At 42.2% G+C, this 26,885-nt stretch overlaps 1 protein-coding gene across 3 annotated transcripts; it reads right to left on the bottom strand.

The window, feature by feature from the left end:
- Positions 1-26: 26 nt before the first annotated feature.
- On the bottom strand, positions 27-24,384 carry tulp4a (TUB like protein 4a). Of its 3 annotated transcripts, XM_047573878.1 has the most exons (15): positions 24,328-24,384; positions 22,843-23,197; positions 22,167-22,599; positions 12,521-12,649; positions 11,441-11,602; positions 10,785-10,965; positions 9,435-9,542; positions 9,112-9,278; positions 8,607-8,831; positions 8,247-8,481; positions 7,250-7,394; positions 6,535-6,706; positions 6,316-6,409; positions 2,562-6,208; positions 27-2,432 (listed from the first exon to the last, which is right to left on the bottom strand). In XM_047573878.1, exons 3-15 carry the CDS (start codon positions 22,416-22,418, stop codon positions 2,316-2,318), a joined length of 5,634 nt encoding a protein of 1,877 aa, XP_047429834.1. In that variant the 5' UTR covers positions 22,419-22,599; positions 22,843-23,197; positions 24,328-24,384; the 3' UTR covers positions 27-2,315. The 3 variants fall into 3 exon arrangements, with proteins under 3 accessions (XP_047429834.1, XP_047429833.1, XP_047429835.1); XM_047573877.1 differs by having other exon boundaries at positions 22,167-23,197; XM_047573879.1 differs by having other exon boundaries at positions 6,535-6,679; positions 22,167-23,197.
- Positions 24,385-26,885: the final 2,501 nt, after the last annotated feature.

The raw sequence follows: 26,885 nt of genomic DNA, 5'->3' as shown, positions 1-26,885 counted from the left end.
CACCCCCTCCCCTCCCCATACCCAGCCCCACATTCCCTCCTCACAACTTGGGCTACGCTTGTAACTTTTATCAACACAAAGAAATGTTCAGAAAAATCTCCACAATATACAGTATGTATAGATACTTTTATCTCCTTTAGGAAATAATATCATAAATAAAATGTACACACCAGCAACTGAGATGCTGAACTAAAAGAAAAGGTTTGTGGTTAAAAGCAATGACAAAGGATTTTTTTTTTTCCCTAAGAAAATATTGCACAACTAACATAAAAAAAAAAGATGGGTATTATCTGTATGACATGCTCACGTTCTTTATTTTTAGGATCTTATGAGACCTTTTTTTCTCCATTCTAACAACTTCCCACTAAAAGACATGCATCTTTTTTGTAATATGGACAGATCCTAATAAAGAATGTAATAATCTCATTTATCCAGAGACCAAAACAGGTCTGGTCCATATAAATGATGCACGATAAACGTCCCTGTTGGCCTGTTTGAATCAAAGTTAAATTTAGCAAATGCGCATTTTGGCACAAATATTTGAGGCGATTCTTATCACACCTACGGTTTTATTTAAGCCTAAATATTACTGCACTTTGTAGCCATTGTTGCTAACTTCTTATGCAAATAAAACTACTGCAGATATTTGCAATGTGCCTAATTATTCACTACTGCCCATGCTCTTACCAGACAGCCTTTTGTTTTTCGTTCTTTTGTCGTTCAGTATAATAAAAGTTTCACGGCCTGAAACTTAAAAAATAAACCAGCTTCCCAGATGTCAAGAGTCAGCTTATTGAATGGACAGATTTCACTAGCTTCATTCTTCATTGGAGTTCTGACTTTGAAGGTTCAGTGACAATGATTTCAGCTTTAATGCTTATTTCTTTTTTGTGTGTGTGTATGTGTCTTTGTAGCTGTTAAAATAAACAGTACTACAGCTCTGCTCCACACCTGAAATTACACTTAAAACACAGTGGAGACCAAGTGTAAACAGAAGCCTGTCAAAGTCACCCAAGTCTCTTCACAACATTTACATACGACTGCGCTTCGTATTTACATGACTTCTGAAAAGAGTATGAAATGGCATAGGTGAAACATACAAAAATATTTCCTGTACCTTGCTTACATGTTTAGTGTGGTCTCCAAGAGCAGGGACAGCCCCCTCCCCCCCCACCCAACTACATACTCACTTCACAGAAGTGACAGCAGGTGACAAATCACTTCATGCCAGCGGGTCAGTTTGTCAGTCTAGGCCTTACCGACTTCTTTGGCGCCCATGTCACCATGTGTAGCTAAATAACTAAGTAGTAGGATATGTCAGCCAAAGCTTTTCTGTACACTACTCCCACCTGAATTCTCCTGACGACACAGCAATATTCAAATTCAGTCTCCCAAATGAAGCAAGTAAGAAAACCGTGATGACAGGATATGAGGATTGTGTAACACAAACAATGACAATAATGTTAAAATTCATATCTGAATAGATAAACAACAACATGTACATATAAATTAATCCATGTAGCAGAGAAACGTTTCTTCTTCCTTCAAAGTCCAATGTGGAAAAGACTGCACTTCACCTCAGCTATTATCTACTCCTTTACCATCCCAAGTGTTTAACAGTGGTGCACCTTTCACGACGGTGAAAAGTCTGAACTCTTAGTAGTGCTCCTAATTGATGCATATATCTAAGCCTCGACTGAAGACGGACTGAGATTGTAACAAAAGAAATGGCAGAGAGCATGAACAAAAAGACCCTCCTACTCTCTCGCCGTTTAATAAAATCCTAAAAGCAAAAGCAGTATAATAAAGTGGTAACTGTTTCACTAAGGTTTGTACAGCAATGGATTTCAGTGCCCAGTAGTACCTGTGCGCTCTGGGGAAAAACAACAACGATCTCCAGAGTGTGGTTTTCAAGTATTACTGCTGCTTCTTTTGAAAACTGCACCTTGATCATCCCTCTCTCTTTTAACCTACGGGTTATCACATCAATAAGCTTCTTCTAGCTAAAGCAGCATTTATTTGCATGGTGATTACCAAAGCTCAGCTCTTTGGCCCTACATGCGGTGCAGGGTGCCGCTGAATGCCAAACGGATCTGACAGCATCCTCGACAAATGCAGCCAATGCTTATTGCACCAACTCTAGTGGCAGCATTGTGTAGTGCAGCGTGATTGTTTTTCTCTCCATGGCCAGGGCTGATTTTTAGTCCAAAAATCCACTCCAAGAGTTTGTTAATCTCAAATGAAACAATAGTGCCCTTTCGATAGATTGCATTTAAATCCCAGATATAACTCAGGGTAAGTAGAGAGGGAACATCTCATTTGAGGCGTTGAGTGACATTGGCCAAAGCTACTGCAAAGGCCTGGACAGCAGAGAAGGGATACTGGAAGTCTAGGATGTAGGCGTTGCCATCAATCCTACCAAACTGCATCACCTACGCAGAAAAACAAAAAGTTCAGAAAGCACGATCTTTAAAAAATACACCAATAACACGGGAGCAATCCCTGAACAATCATTCTGAAACGCGTGGTGAGTAGCATTAGTTGAACTGAAGCCATCTTACCTGTCTTCCCTCCAGTTCAATTTGAAAGTTCTTGGCAGACTCCTGTGTGACACGCCCACCAAAGTCCAGCTGGTAGACCTGCGTGGCTTCATTCCACAGAGGCTGCTTGTTGGCCATGACATACACAAACCCCTGGCTGCCCAGACCTCTGTCCTCCTTCTCGTTGGCTTTTCGACACTTGATCTCATCCAGCTCACTGGCAGCCCTCAGGTTCCTCTTACTCTTCCAGCCCTTCTTGCTGCTCTGGCACTGATTGAGCAGCTCATCCCCACTGATGAACAGCTCTGGTTCACTTTCTGAACTATCTTGGAACTCACTATTGGCCGTGGCTTTGCTCAATTTCTTAGCCTTCAACTGCTGCTCTTTCTGCCCCTTCAGCTTCTTCTTGTCTCTTCCTCCCAGTCGTGGACTTGAGATGAGCGAATTGAAATCGCCCAGAGCTCTGCCTTCCTTTTTGGATTTGTTCCCTTCGGCAAGCGGTGGAACGTTGGCCTCTTCCGTCCGGCCATCCACCCGCTTGCGGTTCTTCTTGCTGAATTTCTCAGACCGCTGTGGCACAGGGCTCTCGGTGAGCGACAGCACCTCCTGGAAACCTTCCCCGGCCTCTGCCACGGCCTCCTGTAACCCTCCGTGGCTCTGCAGCTCGGCCGGCGGTGGCGGAGGGGGCGGAGGGGGAGGAGGAGGGGGTGGCGAGAGAACGTTTTTGTCTCCTGTCATGTGAGAGGCTTTGGGTGGTAGTGGCACTGCAGGACTGGGCATAGGCGGGCAAGAGTTATAGGTGCCCCAAGGTGTGTGAAGCGCAATGGGAGGAATGGGAAGTGCAGCACAAGAACTACCTCCTGGATACATGGGTGGGAGCGGGCAGCAGGCTAAGTTGGCAAGGTTTGCGGGATAGCCTGGTGGTAAGACAAGTGTTGCATCCTGCTGTGAGAAGGGCACTGGGGCAACCATCTCCTTTGGGGAGGAGCAGGGGCGTGGTGACCCTGGGATGGGCTGGAGCTGAGCTCCAGAATAGGCAGTTGTAGGGGGGTACTGAAGAGAGATTTGGTAGCTTGTAGCTGCTGCTGCAGCTTGGAAAGATGCAGCACTGGGGCTAGTGGGGGACTTTGGAGAAAGGACAAAAGGCAGCCTGGTTACATCCAAGTGCTGAGCTGGGCTAAGAATAAGAGGGGGCGGTTTGTGTGGTCCAGTGGGGCCGGTGGAGTTCAAAGTTGCTGTCCGTTCCTGAGGAACCCACACCTCCTCTGTGGCAGCTGGGTCCCACTGATAGGGAGGCGGGCGTTTGACTACCAGTCCTGATGCATCATTTCCTCCTAGCGCCAGATGTCTAAGTGACTGGTTCAGTGTTTCATCCTCAGTAAATGCTGAATTAACGTAATCTGCCCTGTCTCGGTTACTTCCCGCTCCCCCTGCATTCCCTGATCCTTCAAGCGAACTCATTAGATTGTAAGAGGACTGGGAGGCCAGAGGAGTAGCGCTGTTTGAGTGAACAATAACTGTGCTGTGTGGTGCCCCGTTCCCTGGAGGAAAATCCTGTCTGATAATAGTTCCTCCTGCTATTCCGTTTGCGCTCCCTGGGGCAGTGCCTCCAACACTGGATCCACTGCTGCATTGACTGCAGGTGTATAAGGCTGTTGGCACCCTCTGCTGGAATGAGGCTGCTAGTGCACTACTGTTTTTGGCCTTGGGAGGCAGTGGTCTAGGTGGTTCCAGCATTTGGGAAACTTTAAGCGCAGCCTCTCGGCTGTTCCTCCTGAGGGTGGCGTGGATCAGACTGCTGTCGATCCTCTGTCCAGGGTTCCTGCCAACAGTGCTGCTCTGATTGGCCGAGTCGGGGTACGGAGGCGGGTCTCCACTGGGTATGGAATAGCGAGGTGCGGTGAGTCTGTTGAGAGTAGCTGAGGTGTAGGGCAGCTGGATCTTCTTGTCAGCTGCGGATGAGGATGAAGAGGAGGTGACCCTGAGAGTGGCAGAGCTGCCAGGTCCCTGGAGGGTGTAGACATTCTGATTGCAAACAAGGCGTGTCCGAGGACGACATACTTCTTCCACGTTCCCGCTGCTATCAAATGTAGTTATCCTCTCGTAGCCCAGCGGCGTGGGGTACTGCGCTTGTTGCTGACCTGAAGAATAAAGCGGAAACTCTCCCTTCTTCAGACAAAGGTCACCGGGAGGAGGAGTCCCATTGGTGCCGACTCCTGTTCCAGATGCAGCACTGGTGGAAGCTGCGGAGGAAGCAGATGCAGAGGCGGCGGCGGCAGCGGCCGCGGCAGCTGCCACAGCAGCAGCCACTGTTCCTGGGTAGGGGGGTGGAGGGTTCATCTTACTGAGCTCTAGAGGGGCACTAAACACCACTGTATCACCCTCAGCCAGCTGCGGAGTCGACCGAGTGGTTTTGATTTTAAGTAAGTGTTCGTGTTCAGCCCCCGCTGCTCGTTCAACCATTAAATCAGCAGGCGAGTGAGGAATCTGGATTTGAAGCGCCCCTGTCTGTAGCTGGTGCAGAGCGGCGCCCGAAGGTGATGATGACATGGAGGAAACGGGGATTTGAATTTGAAGCTGCTGCTGGAGTTGATGGTGATGCTGCTGCTGTTGCATCTGCTGCTGCTGAGACTGCAGTTGATGGTGCATTTGTTGCTGCTGCTGTAGCTGCTGCTGGATCTGCTGATGCTGCTGTTGCAGTTGTTGCTGTTGCTGTATGTGCATGTGCTGCTGAAGCTGCTGCTGATGCTGCTGCTGCTGAATGTGTTGGAGTTGCTGCTGAAGCTGCTGCTGCTGTTGTAAGTGTTGGTGCTGGAGCATCTGCTGCTGTTGGATTTGCTGTTGCTGCTGAAGCTGCTGTTGGTGGTGCTGAATTTGTTGTTGGTGGTGTTGTAGTAGTTGTTGCTGCTGTTGCTGCTGTTGTTGTTGTTGTTGACTCAATTGTTGTTGTTGATGTTGACTCAATTGTTGTTGTTGATGTTGACTCAGTTGTTGTTGTTGATGTTGACTCAGTTGTTGTTGTTGATGTTGACTCAGTTGTTGTTGTTGATGCTGACTCAGTTGTTGTTGATGTTGACTCAGTTGTTGTTGTTGATGTTGACTCAGTTGTTGTTGTTGATGCTGACTCAGTTGTTGTTGTTGATGTTGACTCAGTTGTTGTTGTGGATGTTGCTGCTGCTGCTGTTGTGAAGAATGATGAGAAGGTGGAGGTCCAATCATTAGGCGACCCACTTCCAGTCCTCCAAAAATGACCTGACCTGGACTGGAATACCTGGTGGGGACCGTGTACTGTGTTGTCAGGATATTGTCCTGGTTTTGGTCTGACCCACTGGCAGCTGCACCAGCAGGGGATGCTGTGGGATTGGTCAGGACATCCAACTGGACATTCTGATTGGCTAGGAGTGATTGGACAAGACCAATGCTTTGGGCGGGGGACATGGCCTGGGCCGGACTATGGATGGGAGCAATAGGGATGTTGACGGTGCAGGGTGGGTTGTCATCTGCGCTACCAGCAGGGCCTGTGACAGGCAGGTCGTCTTCATCTTCACTGAAAACATTGGGGCTGAAGACGGGCAGATTGATGTAATCCATAGAGATCTTTCGCACCTCTGGCAGGTAGATGGTCATCTGTCTGGGCTGCAGATGGAGGAGGCTTGTCTTATATATAACTAAAAGGGGAGAGAAATAGAGTAATAATTTTAAAAAATTAAAAATAAAAAACACTCCACAGATAATACTGTTCAATTTGCCAAAAATAAAAGTGATGATTGGTTACCTGCACCAAGATTGGTTGGCAAGAATGTGGCCAGCCCCACTATCTTGAACTTAGTTCCCCAAATATTAGATGTGACCTGAGCGAGATAATTTTGCTGCAAGACAGGAAGGAAAATATATAATTAAATATATAAAACATGGCCCTGCAAACACATTCAGAGTGATAAATCCCACAATCCCCCTTCTCACTGGCCTGTCACTCAGCTAAAAAGACATTTACCTGAGTGATGTCATCTAGAGGAAACTCCCTCCGTGTTAGACTGGGGGACCCAATTGAGGGTTTCCGTATGGGTAACCGCGGCGACCTGGAGATCTCCTGCGTGGCACGGGACAGTTTGGGCGATTTTCTGGGATCGATGTTGATCCTGTTGGTAAAGGGACAAACTAAGTCTCTACAGAAAGGGTAGCAAATAAAAAGAAGGTTTAGGCATGCAGTGAAACAAAAAGCAATCATATAGCCTTCCACTGAAAGTCATCAACTAAGAAAAGAGTTAGTATGGTATAGTATAGTATAGTATAGTATAGTATAGTATAGTATAGTATAGTATAGTTAATCTAAACAGGAAAGGGATTATTACCACTGGATGCTGGACTATTTTATTGCTAACATTCAATACACAATTAAAATGAAAGTCTGGTACTTCATTGTGCGGGCATAAATGCGGTTCTTTAATGAACAAATTAAACCTAGCTCTTTAAACGTTAAATTACTCAAATTTATGTGGGAAATTAATGGTTTTTCAAAAAGACTCCATTGGCAAATAAATGCTAAAACCTCTTGACTCCAACTAATGTTGTATTCTGTGGAAAAACTTGCAGAAGACCAGACTCCTCTTTTCCCATTTCACGTGGATCCACGCTGTGGATGGGTCAGAGATTTAAATGTTCCATTAAAGAACAGAACAGTGCACGGGGCAGATCACATGTCTAGTTACCTGGGCAGTTTGGGCGATTTGCTACCCCTGGATATCTTCGGAGACTTCTTCCCAACCCAGTCATCGCTCAGCTCAATGTCGCTCGAGTCAGAGCAGTTACAGCTGTCAATCATGGCAGATATCAGGCTGTTGCCATATATCTCATCTGGACGAGACAAAAAAATAAAATAATTATCAGGATGATGTGTGAAAAGAGGAGTTCCTTTTGATTGAATGTGCAGTTCTGAGGTAAGGAGCTAACTTCTATCATTTGTAGGTATGTGACCTACAAACGGTCATAATCTTGCTGTTTGAAATGGATGACGAAATTGCAGACTTGGAGATTATCTTGGCAATCCAGCAGACATTTTGAAATCTACTTTAACAACCCGAAGACATGTTTAACAATACATGATGCCGCTAGAACCATGTTCCATGAAGAAACATTTAAAAATCCATTGTCTTTGTGGTTTTAATTCGTCTCCTTTCCCCTCTCGTCAGCCTCTTAAACGACCGCTGTTGCTCCAGTTTAGGTTTAAGCTAATTTATTTGATGGGTATTAAAGTGTGAATGGGTTGGAACCATTTCATGGCTGGCTTCATTTATCACTGCGTGGGTAGGGAGAAGGTTGATTTATGAGGAACCTAGAGGCCATCAAAGCCCCCATTAAGCAGCTTTTAATTAACATGGGCCCTCTGTGGCTCATGTGACTGAAACATACTGTTATACTTGGGTGCCAACTCAAGAAACTATGGAAAACTACAAGACGATGTCAGAAATGTGTCTCAAAGGAATTGCATTTAGGTTTATTATTTATCTACTATAAATTTACAACAATGAAAAGGACATTTGGACACCAATAAAAATCCAAGTCTGTCAGAAAGGGGGCAGTAATAGCTCAATTAATACGAACATGAAAGTCAAGAAGAGTATTTGTACAAGAGTATTCAATCCAGAGCTTCACATTATTAGCTATTCTAGCTCTATATTTTAAGGAGGAAACTCATTCCCATCCCACCTGTCTTCCCGTCAGTCTTGGGATCCATGATGACGAACTCAGGGCGCAGTTTACTTATCCGTCGGCCCTTGAGGATAGGCACCAGACCTCCAAGGTACTCCAGATACAGAGTATAGCAGGGTCCCCCCACCTCAGGATTGTCCTCCGTACGCTTCATGGTGCAGTGCAGACGCTCGTTCCCAGACGTCGGGTAGCTCACAAAATCGCGCATATTGTTGGGGTCGGGGATGGGGGGCTGGAAAAGTGAAGTCGTAGTAAAGTTTAGAAACTTCTCATGAGAAAAAAACATCATCATATAAGATATTCTCTGCTTTTTTTTTGTTTTAATTCCTCTGTTTAACCCCTCCTGCCATGAGTTACCTTGATGGTGGGGACAAAAGCGGCAGTGACGTAAGAACAGAGGCGCGAAGGCATGGTGAGTTTGGCGACATCCTTCTCTTCCTTCACTGCCGTGGCGATGCCCTGCTGACAGAGTAGCTGCAGGGTGGCGACGCGGTGGTCCACTCGAACAACGTAGAGCGCCGGGCCCGAAGCCAAGAACAGACGAGAGTCCCTGTGACCCCAGCAGAGCGTAGTGATGGGGCGCTGCAGTGTAAAGAAGGAGACACGTTGTAGAGTACAATCCAAGGTACATAAACGGGAAGGTCAGCCTCGCGAGTTTCAAATGCATCACCATTATTTTACTATTTACTTTACTAAGGAGCCTCGTGAATGTACCATTAGATTTACATTAGAAGAATTACAGAACAAGAGACTGAGTTACTATTAGATGAGACTTCTAACATTAAGTGAGTAAAGCTTGAGAATAACCATAATTCATCTAACTTATTAAACCAGTTTTCCTCTTGTATCCGTAGTTTATCACCTGTGCTGGTGTATCCAGTGTGTAGATGTGCTCGCCCCGAACATTGTAGAACTTGACGATGGCGTTCCTGATGAGCGGAGGGCAGGAGGTGTCAGGGGAGAGGAGCGTTCTCTCCATCCCCGCCACAGCAAGTAGATCTCCCTGCGAACACCACTGGACCACCACATCTAAAGCACAGGAAACAGATGAAGAAGAGCTGATGAAATATATATATATATATATGCAGCCGGCCTAGAAACAACTGAGTTAGCGAGGAACTGAAAGAGGCAAAGCTGTTAGAGCACTGGGCTATTAATGAGATTAACGTGGAGACACCCACACACCTTTCAGACCAGTGCGGATGAGGGTGGGGGAAAGGTCGTCGTAGTTGTTCATCAGGCTGATGTCTCCAGAGGTGAAGCTGACTGTCAGCAGTGGTTTCTGGCTGTGCACTGGGTGGAGAGAAAGACCAACACAAACGTATTAGACACGCACACTGGGAGCAAAACAGCAAGGGTGGTTTCAAAATACTTTATTTAAATAGTATCAGATGTGAACATTGGACATGTGAAGGGAATTACAGCTTGGTTGTTTTAAATAATGTGGAACTGATGTAGAAGAAAACAAATAAAGTGGTAGAAGTTCACCCTCTCACCACACTGACCCAAAACACCAACACAGATAAAATGTGTACTGTTTACTTTCGGCCCGATAAAAGTTACTACATCCTTACAAGAAGACGTTTACGAGGGGGGCTGCGTTAAATCCAATATATGATGCTGCATTAAATGCAGTGTGTTGTGCTGTGCAGTGCAGTGATAATGGGCCATCATCATACATCACGGCAAAGAGATGTGACAAGCAAAGGGAGAGCCCGGTGTCTCAGTCGGGTTGTCGACATGAGAGATAATTTCTATCGGGGGCCAATCAATTCCTATTGACTGGTTTAATTAGTGAGTTAGAGCATAATCAGTGTTCCAGCTAAGGCAAGCACTTTTCCGCTTTACCACTTGGCCTGTGGTGAAGGGAGGGGGTGATGGCATAGTGGGAGGAAGACAGTCCCTCACTACTAATACTACTACTACCACAGCCTTAGCAACTGGGAGTAATTAAGCTGAAGAGAAAAGGGAGGCAAGAAGAAACCAAACAGGAACCAATAAAATGAGCCTTTTTATGGGGGCCTGGTGTACACAGTGAAAGCAGCTAAACCAGGGTGGGTGTTGGGGGTGAGTGGCCAACTAGAGGCAACTACACCCACATGCACTAAATCACCCGTCATGACTGTTATTATGATCACTTTATGACTGCGTAAGATGATGGCAATTCAAGTGTATGATCATTTTGGAGGACGTAGTTTGTGTTTTCTGTTAAACTGCATTGAACTAAACTCAAAAGGGTTTGCGTCTCAGTTAGACTAGCCCAAACAGGGTCGTCAAAATAATAGAAAGGCGTGTCGGTACTCACGGGAAAACTATTTCTACTTCACAAAATAGCATGCAATACAACATCTACTAGTGAAGTGAGTGATCCCTATGTTTAAAATAATAAACCTCCACTATATTCCAATATTTATACAGCTTTTTCACACGTAAAAAGCTGAATGAAGAGTTTTAATGACCACACTATGTAGACTTGACAGGTCAATTTGCAGCTAAAATTAGTTCACAGCTCAGAGCTTTGAGTTCACATCATACCTTGTGGTGGGGAGTAGTCGTCAGAGTCGGTGTCGCTCTCACTGCTGTCCTCCACCAGGAAACTGGGGTAGTTCCAGGACATGCTGACAATACCGTCCGACTCATGCAGCAGTATGTGTGCCAGCATGCGCCCGTGGCAGTCCATCACTATGACCTGTCCGTCTGCAGTACCAAACAACACCTGGGGAAGGGACAGAAAAGGTTGAATAGGTAGAAGAAAAGAAAATTAATTTGGACCCAGAAACAAAGATTTAGGAATAGAGGAGATGACAGAAAGCAAAGAAAAGCAAGAGAAATGCATTTCACCAAAAAAAAAAAAAGAACTTGGAGACAGACATAAATGGGTTGAAGGTGATGAGCAAGGACAGAGACACAGACGGAAAACCTGATGATATCCAACCCGAGCTGACAATTTAAAGAGTAAGTGCAAAAGCAAAAACCTAAACACATTCGAGATAGCGAATGCTTGCTGTCACTCACAGGCAAGCGGCAGCAGCCTCAGCTGGAGGCCCGTCTCTGTCTTCTGAATGACAAGTCCGCTCACGCAAAGCGGCAAACAAAACCTAACATTTCTGCATGTATTGGCACTGAAAGGCCGGCATACCGCTGGGTATAAACGTCAAAAAATCTGCAGGATGTGTGTGTTAGTTTGTTACCTGCTGGTCATCGGGAGTCCAGATACCACAGGTGATCTGACTCTCCAGGTTGATCTCAGAGGACCAGTGTCTCTGCCCGCTGACGGAGCCGACCAAGACAAAGCCGTCACGGTAGGATATAAGAGCCTGGGTGCCATCGTGGGACCAGGTGAAGTCACTCACCTACACAGGACAAGAAATGTAACGATGACATACCCGCCTAGACATATAATGTTTATACACGTGGGGATTTGTTGCTTTTCTTCATCATAAATGCTAGTAAAGTGATTACGTACGTGTTTTGGACTATTGGATGGACACATTTACATGTTTAAATCATTACTTGGAGCCACAAAATAAAGATCCTAAATCTAAACTATCTCCAACAAAGAAAAACATGTATTTATTTATATCCAACTCTTTCAGGTGAATTAGTATAGATGACATCCTGACATGACATTTTAATTTAAGGTGTAAAGCAGGGCACAATCTCTTTATTAAAACAGCCAGAATAGGTTGAATTAATAAACATGGTGTCGTGCACATTGTTAACAGAGAAAGACTCTTCCTCCACTCAAATAGTGACTAATGTCATTATAATTTGTTGGGAAAAAGAGTCCAAATAAAAGTGAGGCTTTTGTTTAGACTGTCATCTATAAACTATAAAAAATTGCAGTTTGCAGCAGCATCCATGGTGCAGAAAAATAACAAGAATAAAGAGTGGACTGTGTAAAAAGATAAATAAGATCGATCACACAAGATAAAACATTGCCAGGATGTGTCAGCTCAACAGACAACAGTGATTAATCAATCAGGTTTACCCATCATCCGTGTTTGTTTGGCAGTTTAAATCACTAAGCGTGAGGCCGGGGAAAAAAACAGAAGCTGTCTGTGTTTTTAAAAGCTGAGATGTCATTATATTCACTTTCTTTTTAAATAATAACCCTGTTTAAAAAATTCTCATCACTGCTGCTTCTTTTGCTCTTAATATTTTTTATGATTCGTGCTTCCTGTAGCCATTTATGTGCAGATTACGGTCGTTATCTCTGCAGGTTCTGTGTCAACTAGATTGCGAAAATTAAATTAGTTTCAGTCTCTTACCTGAGCTCCACGGTCGTTGACCAGCTCCACAGACCAGCGGCCCTCGTACTGGATCCACACAAATATCCCTCCATCTGTGTCACAAGTGGCCAGCTTCTGGAAAGGCTCATTCCACCTCACCAACACCACCTTAAAGGAACGCAATCAGTTAAAACGGGGAAAAAAAAGGAAAAAAACCTATTACACCAATATGCCACAACATTAAAACCAGGAGAAGTAACCACCTTCCCATGTTCTGCTGGGAAACTTTTGGACCTGACATTAGTGTGGATATTACTTAAATATGTACAATACACCTAAACCAGACCAGGTCAAAACATAAAGAACAGCACAAGGTGTTGACCTGGTCTCCAAATCCACTAGGTCCTAAACTGATCAAACATCTGTGGGATGATCCGCAGACATGCCTGATACAGCCTGATTAGTGTATGCTATGAACTAATTCCTGATTATTTTGTGCCGCAATCAAGGAATTTAGCAGTGACCTCACTGACACAGCTTTGTGTAACTATAACATAAAGTATGATATGATCAATTGCAGAGAGTCCTTAATCAAGATACTAAACTCTCATCTCATCCACCAACACTCAGTCTAAGCCGAATGCCTAAAATGCAGAAAGTAAAGGGTCCCACATTTCACTGAGCTAAAATTAGATTGAAGCTAGATGGAAATAAATCACAAAGTGGGTTAACCTCATTTTGAAAAATGTCACCAAGGAGCTACTAATATTCTAAATATTACAGAAAATGAGATTTAATTATACCACCATCTGGGCGTTGTCTACTCAAGCAGAGAAACCTGAGTTTTCCCACTGAATTATAACTGTTTAAATGTGCATGTTGGTTTTCTATTGCATCTTATTGTTCAATTTTTTTTAGAATTTAACAAACACTTCACCTAAAACTGAAAATAACAATAAGAGAAGAACAAGAGAATGAGTGGGGAAGGAATACCGCACAGACAAATATGAAAATAAAGAATAGTCCTCCAGTTAAATATATGGCCCTCTACCACCACAGTGGACATCATAAATTAGATTGTTTACAACATGTGTCTTTGTCACTGTCACCCATCTTAAAGGCGACCGTTCAGTCCCCTCCTCTCCGTCTCTCTCTGCGTGTCTCTATCAGTCTGGTCCTCAGTAGCGTGACTCAGCCTGTTCCCAGAGTAATAATCCTAAGAAGGGAGCAGCTCTGCTCTCGCTGAGTGAAGCACGTGGGATGTACACGCTCAAATGCACAACACAGGTTTTAGTGGGGCTTACACTCTCATCGAGTCCCATAGAGTCAGAGAGATGCACTTTGTTTTTTCTTCCAGACAACAACATCTCCTCCTTCCCTCTGTGCAACACACTCAGACCAATATATCTATTAGTAACAGTATCCATTACTTGCATTCATGACACAATTTATACTCTTCTGTAAAGAAAATATCACGGCAAAGAAAGCGAATCCCTTTAACAGAAAAGTCATTTATTTTTGCATCACCTGAATACAGGAAGACCATCTCAATTAAGATCTGTTTTACATAAAGAGACTGTTTTACACAAATCAATATTCATGCACTTTGGAGCACAGTTCTGCAAAAGTGAATGATTTCAAATTGTATTACGCTATAATTTGTGCGATATTTTGGTTTCAAATTCTATTGGGGGCACGTAAAAATAGATTTTAATAAAATATTAAATTAAATCTCCAGTTAAAATAGAAGCAGAGACACATCATACGTATGAAATTCATGAGTACGGCAATGGTTTAAATTGTCAGCTGTAACTACACTGACGAAAGAAAAACCTCCAGTCATATCTATTGGACAACATGAGCCTCTATCCTTTGTTAAAGAGGGTTTTATACTATTAAATCAAACTCTCAACCTGTTGCAGGTCTCCATGTCATTCTGAGTTGACCATATTGATTGACCATTAAAAACAACCTGCCATTTATCATTCACAGCAATCACTCATGCAGCAACGCTCAAAGGGTGCAAAGCTAACAGGATTTTGCAGCAGTGTTGTCAAAGATAACACATTTTCATGCACAAGGATCTCACAGGGGGAACACAAACATGTTGTGTTAGCCCGGACAAATCACTGTCTGCAACCTCTGGCGATTAAAATTGATTTCTCCTGATGGTATTGTGCAATATCACTCAGTTCTAGCTGAGACATGAGTTATTAGATATTAGCCCATGAGCTCCAGTTTGCATATTCCTAATATGATTCATTCACTAACAAAAACACTAAGATAAAGTAATCAGTCAGCATTAAGGTTCACACATGACATGTCTCACGTGTGCAGCGCAGAGGTGAGGAAAAACCGTCTGTAAATTTAGCCCAGCGTGGAGATTAGTGTGAGCTGGTCAGACGTCCCACACGAGGGACAGCTGAGCACCTCACTGTGATGCAGCAATCAGAGAAGATCAGACGTCACATGGAGACACACAGGATGAGAGCGAGCAGCCACCGGACAACGAGAGGCCGGAGAACACATGCAGACTTTAATTAATCAGCATGTGTTTTGTAGTGAAACAGTAATGAGTTGTCATGTGCAAAGAATTAAATAAAATTAGCTTATTGTATTTGGGGTGAACAGAATGCATGATTAATATTATTTCTTTTGCTTCATATTAAATGACTTTTCCTAATTTAATGGGGACATGGACCCCGATGATATACGTTATTATTCTTGATTATAGTTGTGATATTTGTTTTTCATACCAAATGTTACAGATGATATTATGAATGATATTAAGCCACTTAAATGCATCTCTTCCCAATTTAAGGTCGACCGGTGAGATTTTATGGTCTGATCTGCGTGTTTCTCCATAGTCAGGTATTCTGGATGTATTTGTGTCGTGAGGTGGACGGTTTGTTTCTATTTAGAGCTATTTAAGTAATCAACAAACAAACATCAAGTACCTGACACTGTGACATACCTGACACACCACATTTTTAATTGTAATCAAATTGACCCAAAGTATTAGTACATTTGATGGCAATAGCAGGTTAAGGGACGTCTGTAGCATGACAAATGCCATCGTAATAACAGGAGAAGAAACTGCATGATTCCAACTCCTTATATGTTGCACACGGTCACTGACAACTTCTGTAAGACGCAGAAACCTTTTAGAAAACGTGGGCTGTGTTGCTGCCTGTGTGGACAGACGCACGGATTAAAGCAGGAGTGTGTCTGTTCCATCAGACTCACGTGAGAGGGCACAACTGAACAACACAAACGAAACACTGCCTATGTGACACACAGCAGCGGCTGTAATAGTAGCAGTGTTGCTGTGATGCTTTGTGCGCATTATGCACATAACTGCACCGATTGTGTGTCGCCTGCCTGATGACCTCCTGTGCAGACACAGATGGTACACCGGGGCTGCCGCTGCCGCTCCGCTGACACGCTGCTCATGGTTCACCTTCTGTTTAAGACACAGTTTTACTAAAGGGAAGCTGAGGTGACCCCAGCATTTCAACTGAGAAGACCAAATCAAATCAAGGGACAGCTTTGGGTTGAGAGGACACCGTGACAGTGTTGTGTCACTGTGTCCTCAGTGTGGTGCAGTAATGAGCAAATAACAAAAGCAATAATTAAATAAGTAAAACCATTAATTTAGTTTTAGTCCGATGTATTTTATTGCTGGGAAGTCCAGACTAGCTGGTTAACAATACTGACCGAGGAAGTGAGCAGGACACCGGTCCTGTTCCCTCCACGAGCCCCCGTGCCTCCTCTGACATGATCTGATATCAGACACAGAACTCAATTAAAGAAAAACGCTGTTCTGTGCCGACACAAAGGCAAAGAGTCAGAGGAGCAAAGTGGGAGGGGGAGTGATTGATGATGGAAACGCAGTGGGACCTCTAACGGCAGTAAAAACCTGAGATGTTTACGAGTAAGTCAAGTATGTGATAAAACAGTATCAATCGTTGACATTGTGATATCTGATCATAGGCCACGTGTGACGTAAAGCTGGACGAAAAGATCCGTGAGCAAACAGTGTTGCCGCGTTGTTAAATCATTCGAGTGTGAAATTCATTACAACTAGTACACAAAGGATGTGGTGCATTGCTGAGTGAATGCCAGTAATGTACCAATTATATATAAGAAATGATGCCAAAAAGTTTGACAGGATGATGATAGTGGCACTTAAAGTGTATGTGGCCAAACAATGCAAAGGTCTGGTTTCTCAGACTTTAGCCTGTGCTACTGTACTTAGCTAACTGGATGTATGAGTAAAATATATTCAAAGACTTACAGTCCTTCACAATTATAGTGTGAATTATTACTACCACTGAATTACTGCCATATATCACCATGGAAGTAAGTACGTATTTAAATCTGCCCATTTTTATTAATTAGTTAAACCATTTCTTGAATATGTCATGTTACTCTGTGTGAAGTGCTTTTGTGGTACATTTGTCTCTGAAAAATTGTCCCAGATGTTTGATCGGCAGGATGGATGAAGGATCTTTTATCCTACAAATATCACAACTCTCAAACAAAGTGAACCCGAGTGTGCGGATATTTCTGTCTGATCCTTTACAACTAAAATCGCTCACAGAACAAATAACCCGCAATCCTCAGTCCACGCTGTCCCTCTTAGAACATTTATACCGAGAAGACAAGTACACCTGGATCTGAGGAAGCAGCCGAGCCCGAGTCTTATGTAACATGTCCTCTCCGAGGATGGATTAGCACACTTAAGCCATTTCCACTAAGCACATTTGGAGAGACCACTTTTAATGAAGGGGCCGTGTTCTGCTGAAAGGTGACGAAGGGTTCCAAAGTCAAGAGGTCAAGTAAGGAGAGAGCAGAACAACGGATTTAATTACAAGCTGTTTTGAAGGCAGGAGCTCGTATTGAGGGAAAGTTATGCATCATCCTGCCTGTCCCTCCGTTAAATCTTAACAGATAAGTTTGTTGCAATGCACCACACGAGTCCTTGAGTATTTCAGAAGAGCTGCACAGGTCCCAGGTCAGTGACGATTCTTGCACACGCTCCTGGAAGGAGATGCAGACTGATTTATTTATGAGGCTTTACCAGGAAGCGAGTTTTAACGCATGAAAAACGTCGCACGGCACAAGTGAAAAGCCAGAGAAGGAAACACATTGGAAAGAGTGACTTTATCCCATTGATCTTACGCCGATTCACAGCATTAGTAGAAGGTCGAACAGCTCGTTAAGTTTTGAACTTCAACAGTTTAGTCAAATAAAATATATAACAATGTGCTTGTTGGCAGCAAAAATTTACACACTTTCCTGCAGAAAAGATTTAAGATTTACATGAATTACTTCTTGCAGGTTCTCTTACTAAAAACTGGCACAAAGTATAATTAGTAGTGGAGCGCAGAGCGAGCTCAAATCAGTGTGTGGATCACTATGTAGGACACAGGAGCTCAAAGAAGCTGCGCTGTGAGTTCAACCTAAATAGTGAAGTGGTAAACACGAGCTTGTGCTGTGGTGTCACCTGTCTCAGTTGGATTAGACCTTAGATACTTTTTGCCTTTGAGAAAAGCCTGGATAAGGCCTTAGGGGACAACTACCAAGTACGACTCTTTACCTTTGGCCAAGAATCCTCTCATTACCCTTATAGGATACGGTAGCAAGGTGAATGGATGTTTTTAAACTACCGTGCCTGCAAAACAGTTTCAGCAACCAAGTGAAACTATTCAGCAATAACTAAATTGGGTTTCAGTCACAACAACACATGAAGACAATGGAAATTAGGAGAAAAAAAAAGAAGAAGCAAATGCAAGTAACCTTGAAGCGTAAACCAGGATCTCAATTCAGTTGATCTTAAACACAGAAAAATGCAAAAAAGCAGCAAAAAGGACTTTTAAACGTATGCTATTAATTTTTTTCTCTAATGTTTGCTTGTCTTAAACATTCAAACCAGACATGAACCTATTTCTGAACCACTTGACTGCAACACACTGAATCTACAGCTCGCATAGCAAAGCACATAAGTCGGATTTTACCATAAACCGACAAAAATCACAGCTAGCGCACAATTTGCCCAGAACCTCTGGTGCAGCCAACATTTCAATACGCCGTCAAAGTCAAGCCTGTCATGAATGTTCAGCTCTCACAGAGAATGAACAGACTCCCAGTGACTAGCTGCTTGCTTTGTTCAGCATCTGAATGCACTGTACCAGAAAAAAAACAACAACCCAATTGTCAAAAGAAGTGTTTATCCTTTCTGACGCACGTCCCAGAGGAATTATTCTGCAGCACCACCCTGTCAAATATAAAAAGATGCAAAACACAGCGCTTTAATCTATTTTTAATTTTATTTCAGTGCGGTGCAACTGACACGCCTGCTTCTGAAGGTTAGCCGCTGTGTAAAAATATCATTTAAAAATAGTATAAAGACATCTGAGATGAAATTTTATTCAAATACTTTCCATCTTCTACCATCTGGTTGATATTTTTTTTTTTTTTTTTAAGTTTAAAAGACATACCTGAAAAGAGCTACAACTGCCAGAACTGCGATTCCAACGTTGTTTATAGTGTATTAGTAAAAGGTAAAATAGAATATGTTCATAAAGACAACGGCATTTTATTGAAAATTAAACTACAGTTAAAAACAGGAAGCCAGCAGAGCTATTACAGCTTTAATTTATTTATTTTTTTTAGTAAAGAAGTGTTTTTCGTCAACACTAAAACGTTGTTATCGCAGTGAGAACAAAAGATGTCCCAGGCACAGGTCATGAAAGCTGATTAAAACATGTGACTGAATTCATCAATTAATTTTGCAGAGCCTAAATGGAGGCAGCACTTAAGTCTGAGAATTTCTTACGAGCAAGTTTCATGAAAAATATAACTGAAAAGTCGACAACTCCGTGTGCTCCTGATATCCACTGTGTAAATGTGGTTGTGGGAGACGGAACAAAGCGACCATGGCAACACATATGTACATCTCGCTCCTTCTGAAGCCTTGTAATTATCTCTCAGCCTGGTTGGAGGAAAATTAGACACAGAAACATTCATCAACGCGCATTACAACCTGGGAGACCTTTTCATTATCTGAAGAAGATCACAAGGGACTCCAGAGTAGGTGCAACAGAAACGACAACAGCTGAGCTTCGCCACAACGCTGAGGGTGGACGCTTTTAGTCCAAGTGTCTTTCTGTGCCGATGCCTCTAACATAGACAAACTTAAGTGTAAATCATACTCCCTGCCCAGGCACTGGTTGGATCGCACACACTACAGGAATAGAGTCCTCTACTTGTCTGCCCTGTCATTAACAGATGTCTGACAGCCTAAGATCTGGCTTTTACTTCACTACACTGCCCAAAACTGGGCCGAGTCCAGAAGACGCATCCATTCAGATGCTTTGATGACATGACATTCAGGTCCATACATCAACAGGAACTATGGCCAAAAATAAAGATGCTGGCATGAGTATTGATTTTGGCAGGACTCCTACGGGATAAAACTAATTTGCATGAAAGGAGACTTGTGTTCAATAATAATGCTGACGTTTAAAGGACGGATCTGTCAGGGAACTGCAAGAAAGGTTACTCAAATGTATCAAAAAATAAAAATAAAAATAAATAAATGAATTATATGTGGGCTTGAGTCGAGTTTTTGCCCAATCTAAAACATATTTTAATACTGAGACTAAATGCCAAGCTCTGGGGATTTTTTTTTTTTTTTCTGTGGTGGAGTAATACGTACTGCTTTGTGTCCTCTCCTCACAAGAACTGGAAAATGACTTCAGTCAGTGAACAGATCTGTCACAACTTGACAGAATTCATTAGGCTGTGTGATTTTCACCGCTGTCAGAAACCCCAAATTATTCATGGGGTGGATGAAAGATGGATATCACATTTCCCAAAGCATTTATTTATTACTTTATATAAATTCAAATCATTACTGGTGACCCGATGTGCGCGGAGAGGAAGCGAGTAATTTTCTTCAATTTTTTTTTTTCTCTCTTCTAAATCTAATGTGAAAACCATCTCGACAGATTCTGCCATCGAGCATGTTAAAGCCTGAGTCACAAAGGCGCACGGTGTAAATATGCAAACCACACATAAATATCAAGGTGCGCTCCGGTGTGAGATTCAGTCTAAGTCCCTAGCAATTAAAGCCCCTTTGAGAATTGATGATTCATTTTGATAAACATCAAACATGAGGACAAAGATGGTGGAAAAGGCAAGATAATGAAAATAAGGTACTAACAAAGAGCTCTAGCAACTATTTTTTGATTTGATGGAATCACACCTCAATTGCAACAACACTAAATATTATATCAAACTAAATGTATACAATGCTACACATTAGCAACTATAATGTACAAAAATATACATTTCATAAGTTATTTTAATCAGCCTAAAGGAGAGGATAAAATTAAATACACTGCGACACATGGAAAATGAGAGTAAATCACAAGCGGTGCAGCTCCTCCACAATGAAAACACCAAAGCAGGAAAAATGAGGTTTCAGTACTTGGACTGAGTTAAATGACATTTCTGCTGCGCTTCTTCTGTCACTGTGTATGAGGATTCATCTACTCTCCCCTCAGCTGCCTTATGGTATGCTGACACAGCGCCTTGCTCCATCTGACCAACAGCTACACCCACCAAGAGAAAACACAACCTTTGTGCAATCTCCACTTGTGCCAGCACTGTTGTGTACTGATGGGAATATCTATACACACAGTGGATATTAGGTTTTAACAAAGTGAGTAACATCAGTTTATTAGTGTTATGGCTGAAGATTTACACTCTTCAGCCATAACATTATGACCGAATGGTTATAATCCCCGGCCAAGAGAATAACATAGAGAATAATGCTTTTTCTCTTCAAACTTGAATTTCTGGAGGCTGTTAAATGTTAAAAGTGGGGCGATTTGGAGTCCCTCCAAATTTTCATGGCATCGTGGGGAACATATACCACCAGGATGCAAGAAACGCCCTCTTGGTGTTACTATGGAGCCGTGCTCACTCAGCAACAAAGTTCAGTTGGTGTTTCGTATCAAAGTAAATTTTCCAAGAAGAACATTGTATTGTAATGAGATCGTTTGTTTACCTCGCAAGTTGTTGTTTTTAATACTGTGGCCGATTGCTGTACATGTCTTTTCTCCAATAAAACATTAAAAAAAATGAAATTTCTGTCATTCATAACATCCCCGTTCTGATTAAATAAAATCACTTGCTGAAGAAACAGTGAAATCGTTCAGCTTTTCAGTGACAAACCACTGTAGGATTCTAGTTAAAAAACACCTTGATTAAATGTGGTTGAGCAACGTGTTTGTAGAGGATCAATGGGATCAATGATCAGCTATTAAAAGGACAAATGTAGAGACACTAATTTTGTATCGTCTAATGGCGTAGAGGATATTTAGCTAAGAAGGTAGGTAGGGGTAGCAACTACATCTGGAGTAACTTACAGTTGTAGCAAAGTTAAGAGTATACACAGTTTTAGTATGCCTTAAATATATTTTCTCTTGTAATAAAGTTTGAACAAATAAACCCTTGTAGTAAACAATTACTGCTTCCAGGACTACAATGAATTGGCTGGTAAAATCCATTTGAATAATTATAGTCAGTATGTTAATCTGCAACTTTTACAGTGACTTTAAAGGCAATACTCATGTTCTAGAAAGGCTATCATGTCATATTAAACCACACTTACCTCGCTGTTGTGTCCTCTGAGGTTGAAATTCACTCTCTGTGGAGTGGGCCGGTCCCGTCTGCAGTGGCTGGATGTGAAAGTGACCCCGACAACTCCTCGACCGTTACCGGTGGCAAGCCAGCCCTCCTCGTAGTATCGCTTTCTGCACACCGGCTTCTCCTTCTCGCTTTTGGGCACCCGGCCCTTCCACGACAGGCAGAGGATGTTGGAGTCGCTACACAGGACCGGGCCATGTTCTACGGCTGCGAACATCCCTGCAGCTCTTTTACTCCCCCGTGAATAAAAAAGCACCACCCAGAGGGAAGGTTTTCTTCCGAGGGATTAGCACTGTTATGAACGGCTCTCCTCCACTGAGGTTTCAGGTTCTTGGTTGGATGTGAGACAGCGACAAGGGTGCATAGTACTCGGTCTTTCCGTCGGCTATCTGGATGATCTACAACAGTGATTAAAGGTGATCAATGAAAACTTCCTCAAGAGCACACATGAGGTCAGTAAACTGTGGACTTCAGCACTGTTAGACTAATGAAGTGATGAAGTCGAATGACCTGCACACACATACAACAAAAGGCACTCAAGTCATTTTGATGTGTTTGATCACTGAGTTGCCTTGTTGATGTGATTTCAATTGACAAGGCAACAAATCAAAGTACCATAAAAAAATGTTTTAGAAACCCACCGTGACCGATGCCATGTGAGATGACAAAAAAAAAAAATCAAACATCCACAAAAAGCTTCATTTTAAACCAGCAAAAACCTTAATCCAACACGTCCCAGGAGTTCCAGTTCACGCTTCTGTCTCTGTTATTCTCCAAATCAGCGTCTCATTTCTGCGCTCCGTGTCCTCCTCATTTGATCCCGGTTGTATGTGTGAGAGGAGAAGAAGAAGAGGAAGAGGAGGAGGAGGAGGAGGAGGAGGAGCAGGGACTCCTCTCCATCAGCTGTCAGCCCGCTGGAGAGCCGCTTCTCCCGGTAACGTCATCACGTCATCACGTCAGCCTTTCAACCAGCCTCGGGGATTCCATAGAGGACTTCTGGGTAAAACCAAAAAAATATATATAATTTTATTATTGTTTTTATAATAAAGAAGCATCTGTATAAAAAATAAAAATAATAATAATAAAATAAAATGTATAACACGGTCAAGAAGACCGAGTCACGATGTATGAGCCGCACTAAAAGTCTCCACCTGCAGCCGTTAATTTAAATATTAATGCGCTAGCCTAAAATTACCTTTGTCACTACGCGTTGGCCCGTGGACTATACTTCCCAGCGGAGGGACATTTAATCGCTGAATTATTGAAAAACAAACGTGTTTTTATTTTAACTTATTAGGCTACAATGATGCGACAAGCGGCCTCTCGTGGCCAAATATTTAAATTGAGAGGGAAAGAAGAAAACAGATGAGAGATAAGCAATATAATCAAGAAGAAAAATAACCAGTGACACTAACGAAATCAATCCAAAAAACAAAAAGACGAGACAGGTGAAATAGTTGTCACCTTAAGATGCCAACGACTGCTATCTGACAAGAAAATGACACCCGATGAACATATTAATCGATATTCAGATACAGTTCTCATTATAAGACTAGGTAGGGTCCCCATCTGTTTAATTAAAACCAAATTATTCACACGGTATAAAAGCATCTGTATCTGCATATTCCTGGGAAAAGCATTACGTTTAAATAAGCAAATTCTAGTGCAACTTAAACGCACAGTGTTATTAACGTTACTGACAACCACATAATTACTGCTGAAGCTTGTGAGATGATGACAAATTTGCCCAAACACCCATCACCGTCCGCTGGCTGCTAGCTCCAGCTAGCTAGAACCTGGAGAGGAAGCTCAAATCAGATCAAAAACATGTCAACGTTAATCTTCCCTGTCGTACTTTGTCTGTCTTTGTATCTAATCTAACAGGGATGCTCGGGAATGTTAGCGAGCTAACGTCGGCTTCCCCCCTCCACAAAGAACAGCCAGTGGTAGCTAACCGGCTAAGCGAGCAGCTAGCACGGTAGCCGAAGCTTTATTCTGGTGTTTACCTGGCACTAGCCGTTCAAAAATAACAACACGCCGGCGGTGTTTTGGACGAAGTGGCAAAATAATTTCGGCCGTGTCGTCAACAAAGCCGGAGAAACACCTAGGGAAAGCAGAGGGCTTACCTCGGCTGTGTCCCTCCCTCCCTCCGCTGCTGCTTCCTCTGCTGTTGCTGCTGCTGCTGCTGCTGCTACACTGGCAGGGCCCGACAGATGAGTCACATGACAGCCACGTGATTTAGACCAATTAAACTATTCATTTATCAATAACTGATCCACCATCAACACAACTCAAGATTTATTTATAAAGCACCTTTAAGACGACAGCAGTCGACCAAGGTGCTGTACAGCAGAGGGTGAAGTAAAAAATATAAATACAAAACAATAAATGGTAGACAATAGAATGACAGTAAACAATAAAACCAACAAATTACCATGTGCTCATTTGGGAAATGCCAGGGAAAAGAAGGGGTTTTTTAGTGATGATTTAAAAGTCTGTAGGGACTGGTAGTTTGTAGGGGCAGCTGACACAAAGGCCCTGTTACCCCTAGACTTCAGTTTTGGGAATCTCCCACTATTCCAAGGACCTTAAGGCTCTGGTAGGCTCAGGATCTCCGTCAAATATAGCAGGGCAAGACCACTGATGGCTTTATAGATCATTTTAAATAGTTTAAAATTAATACAAAAGTAGGCAGCCAGTGAAGGGAAGCTAAAACTGGTGTGATGTGGCCACGCTTCTTCTTGCCGGAGAGAAGTCGAGCAGCTGTGTTCTGAATGAGCTGAAGGCGGTTAAGAGAGGACTGATCCAAGCCAATTGTACAGGGAGTTGCAATAATCTAATCTAGGCGTAACAAAGGCATGGATAATCTTTTCAAGGTCAATCCTGAGAAGTAGGACTTGTGCTAGGTAAAAGGTGCATTCGGAAGAAGCTGGTTTTCATAGCCAGTAATAATTGCACTTTTAATATCTGTCCAGATCAGCTGTGTGGGTTGTTCACAAGGTTCTAAAATTGTACCTTTAGTCAATATGTGAAAATCTCAAGCATCAACTTTTAAAGCATGTTTTTTTTATACAGGCTACTCTCTCTTTCATACATTCATATGATTTGCATTGGGTAGTTGTTATGTTATAACTCTGCCGCTGTTGTAAATTCCTTTCTGGCAAATACAATTTTATATATTTATGTATAAAAACATCCCATCAGTAGTAAAACTGAAAGAGATCTATCACACATCTATCACTCATCAGCTAGTTACTGTGTTGTTGTCAAAGTAAGTCATTTTCTCAGAAATGTACAGTATCTTTTATTTCTGAAGGATTGCTTTTATACTGATGTATGAGAAATTTTAATAATGTGATAGCTGTTTAGGATGCAGCAAATGTTACTGTTATGCAACAGTTTAGCCATTTAATTTACAACAAGATGAACTTTCTTGAGAGGAAGAACCATAACCGCTTAATTATGTATACTTATAATATCCATCCAGATTCACTGTGTTGATGGTTTTTTGTCTTATAGTCTTTAGGGCTGTCATAATTTTATTTTTGCTTTTATTCAGTCCATCATCAGTGATTATGGCATAGTAACAGAAAATAACTACATAAGGAATATTAACCACCATCATCATTAGTTATCATTAAACGTGTGCAAAAGGGGGAAAAAACAGACGGAAAATGGCAACATACATTCCTGTTTGGCTTAAAATGATACCTTATTTAAATAACTTTCCCTCTAAGGAATGATTATACCCCAGTGAACGCTGTAATTTAGGTTTAACATCTGATCCTCACTAACTTGCCATTTCACTGGGAATACTAATGAAAGTGTTATTTTAATATAACAGCCAAGCTTTAAATCTTCATTAAGGTTATAGTGTACAGAGTTGATTTAAACCAAATGAAGGTTGTTGATTTAACCGTTTTCATTCTGGAGGCTGTGCCCCGAGGGGCAGTAGGGGGCGGTATTCCCCCACTTTATTCACTGTGTCCTCTCACCTGCATAAAGGATGTCATTGTTTTCTCTGCCATCATCATTACCATAATCTAACTACGACATCATCATCTCAGCACCTCCACTAGCAGACTGCAGCTCTTCTACAATGCATTTTCAACTGAAGTGAACTCCCTTTGAAAAAATCTTGCCACTAACCTCTGTAGAATTAATGTAGTAATTGTGTGCAGGCTATTATCTACATTTGCTACCATTAAAATGACAATAACATAATAAAAACTTAAAGAGACAAGTAATTAAAATAGTCACATAACACTAGCAACACGATAAATCATAAGTGGTAGGAATTGCACTTCAGTAATAATCTTCATTAATCTAGAGGAAGGTATAGTGACCAAAGTGTGCGTTACTTTTACATAACGATTACTGAAAAAAAGAATAAAACATATGTAATAAAAATCTATTATTGATAACCTGCATAAATATATGAACATGACTTCAGTTTCTTTTCTTTTCTCTAACTCTTACATTTTGAATATTCAGAACTTAATAATTTACAATGTGTAAACATGATAATATTTTATGTTTTTGTTTTTTTATTTGTTATGCTTTTGACAAAAACATTCATTCACTCATTCATTCACTCATTCATTCGTTGTCTGTAGATGGCTAGATGTTTACTCTGTTGATGTCTGCAGCTTCTTCCAGCAGGCAATGGACAAAGGTTATTTTG

Source organism: Mugil cephalus, chromosome 21 (genome assembly GCF_022458985.1).
Source record: "Mugil cephalus isolate CIBA_MC_2020 chromosome 21, CIBA_Mcephalus_1.1, whole genome shotgun sequence".
Lineage (NCBI taxonomy): Eukaryota > Metazoa > Chordata > Actinopteri > Mugiliformes > Mugilidae > Mugil > Mugil cephalus.
The sequence above is the reverse complement of the archived record's forward strand: the minus strand, read 5'-3'. Positions and strand labels throughout refer to the sequence as shown.

Coding starts and splice junctions, on each gene's coding strand:
- tulp4a (XM_047573877.1), bottom strand. CDS start 22,418: ATGTTCGCAGCCGTAGAACATGGCCCGGTCCTGTGTAGCGACTCCAAC. Junction 12,650..22,166: donor TCAGAGGACACAACAGCGAG/GTAAGTGTGGTT, acceptor CGTTCCTTTAAG/GTGGTGTTGGTGAGGTGGAA. Junction 2,433..2,561: donor TTGAACTGGAGGGAAGACAG/GTAAGATGGCTT, acceptor TTTTCTGCGTAG/GTGATGCAGTTTGGTAGGAT.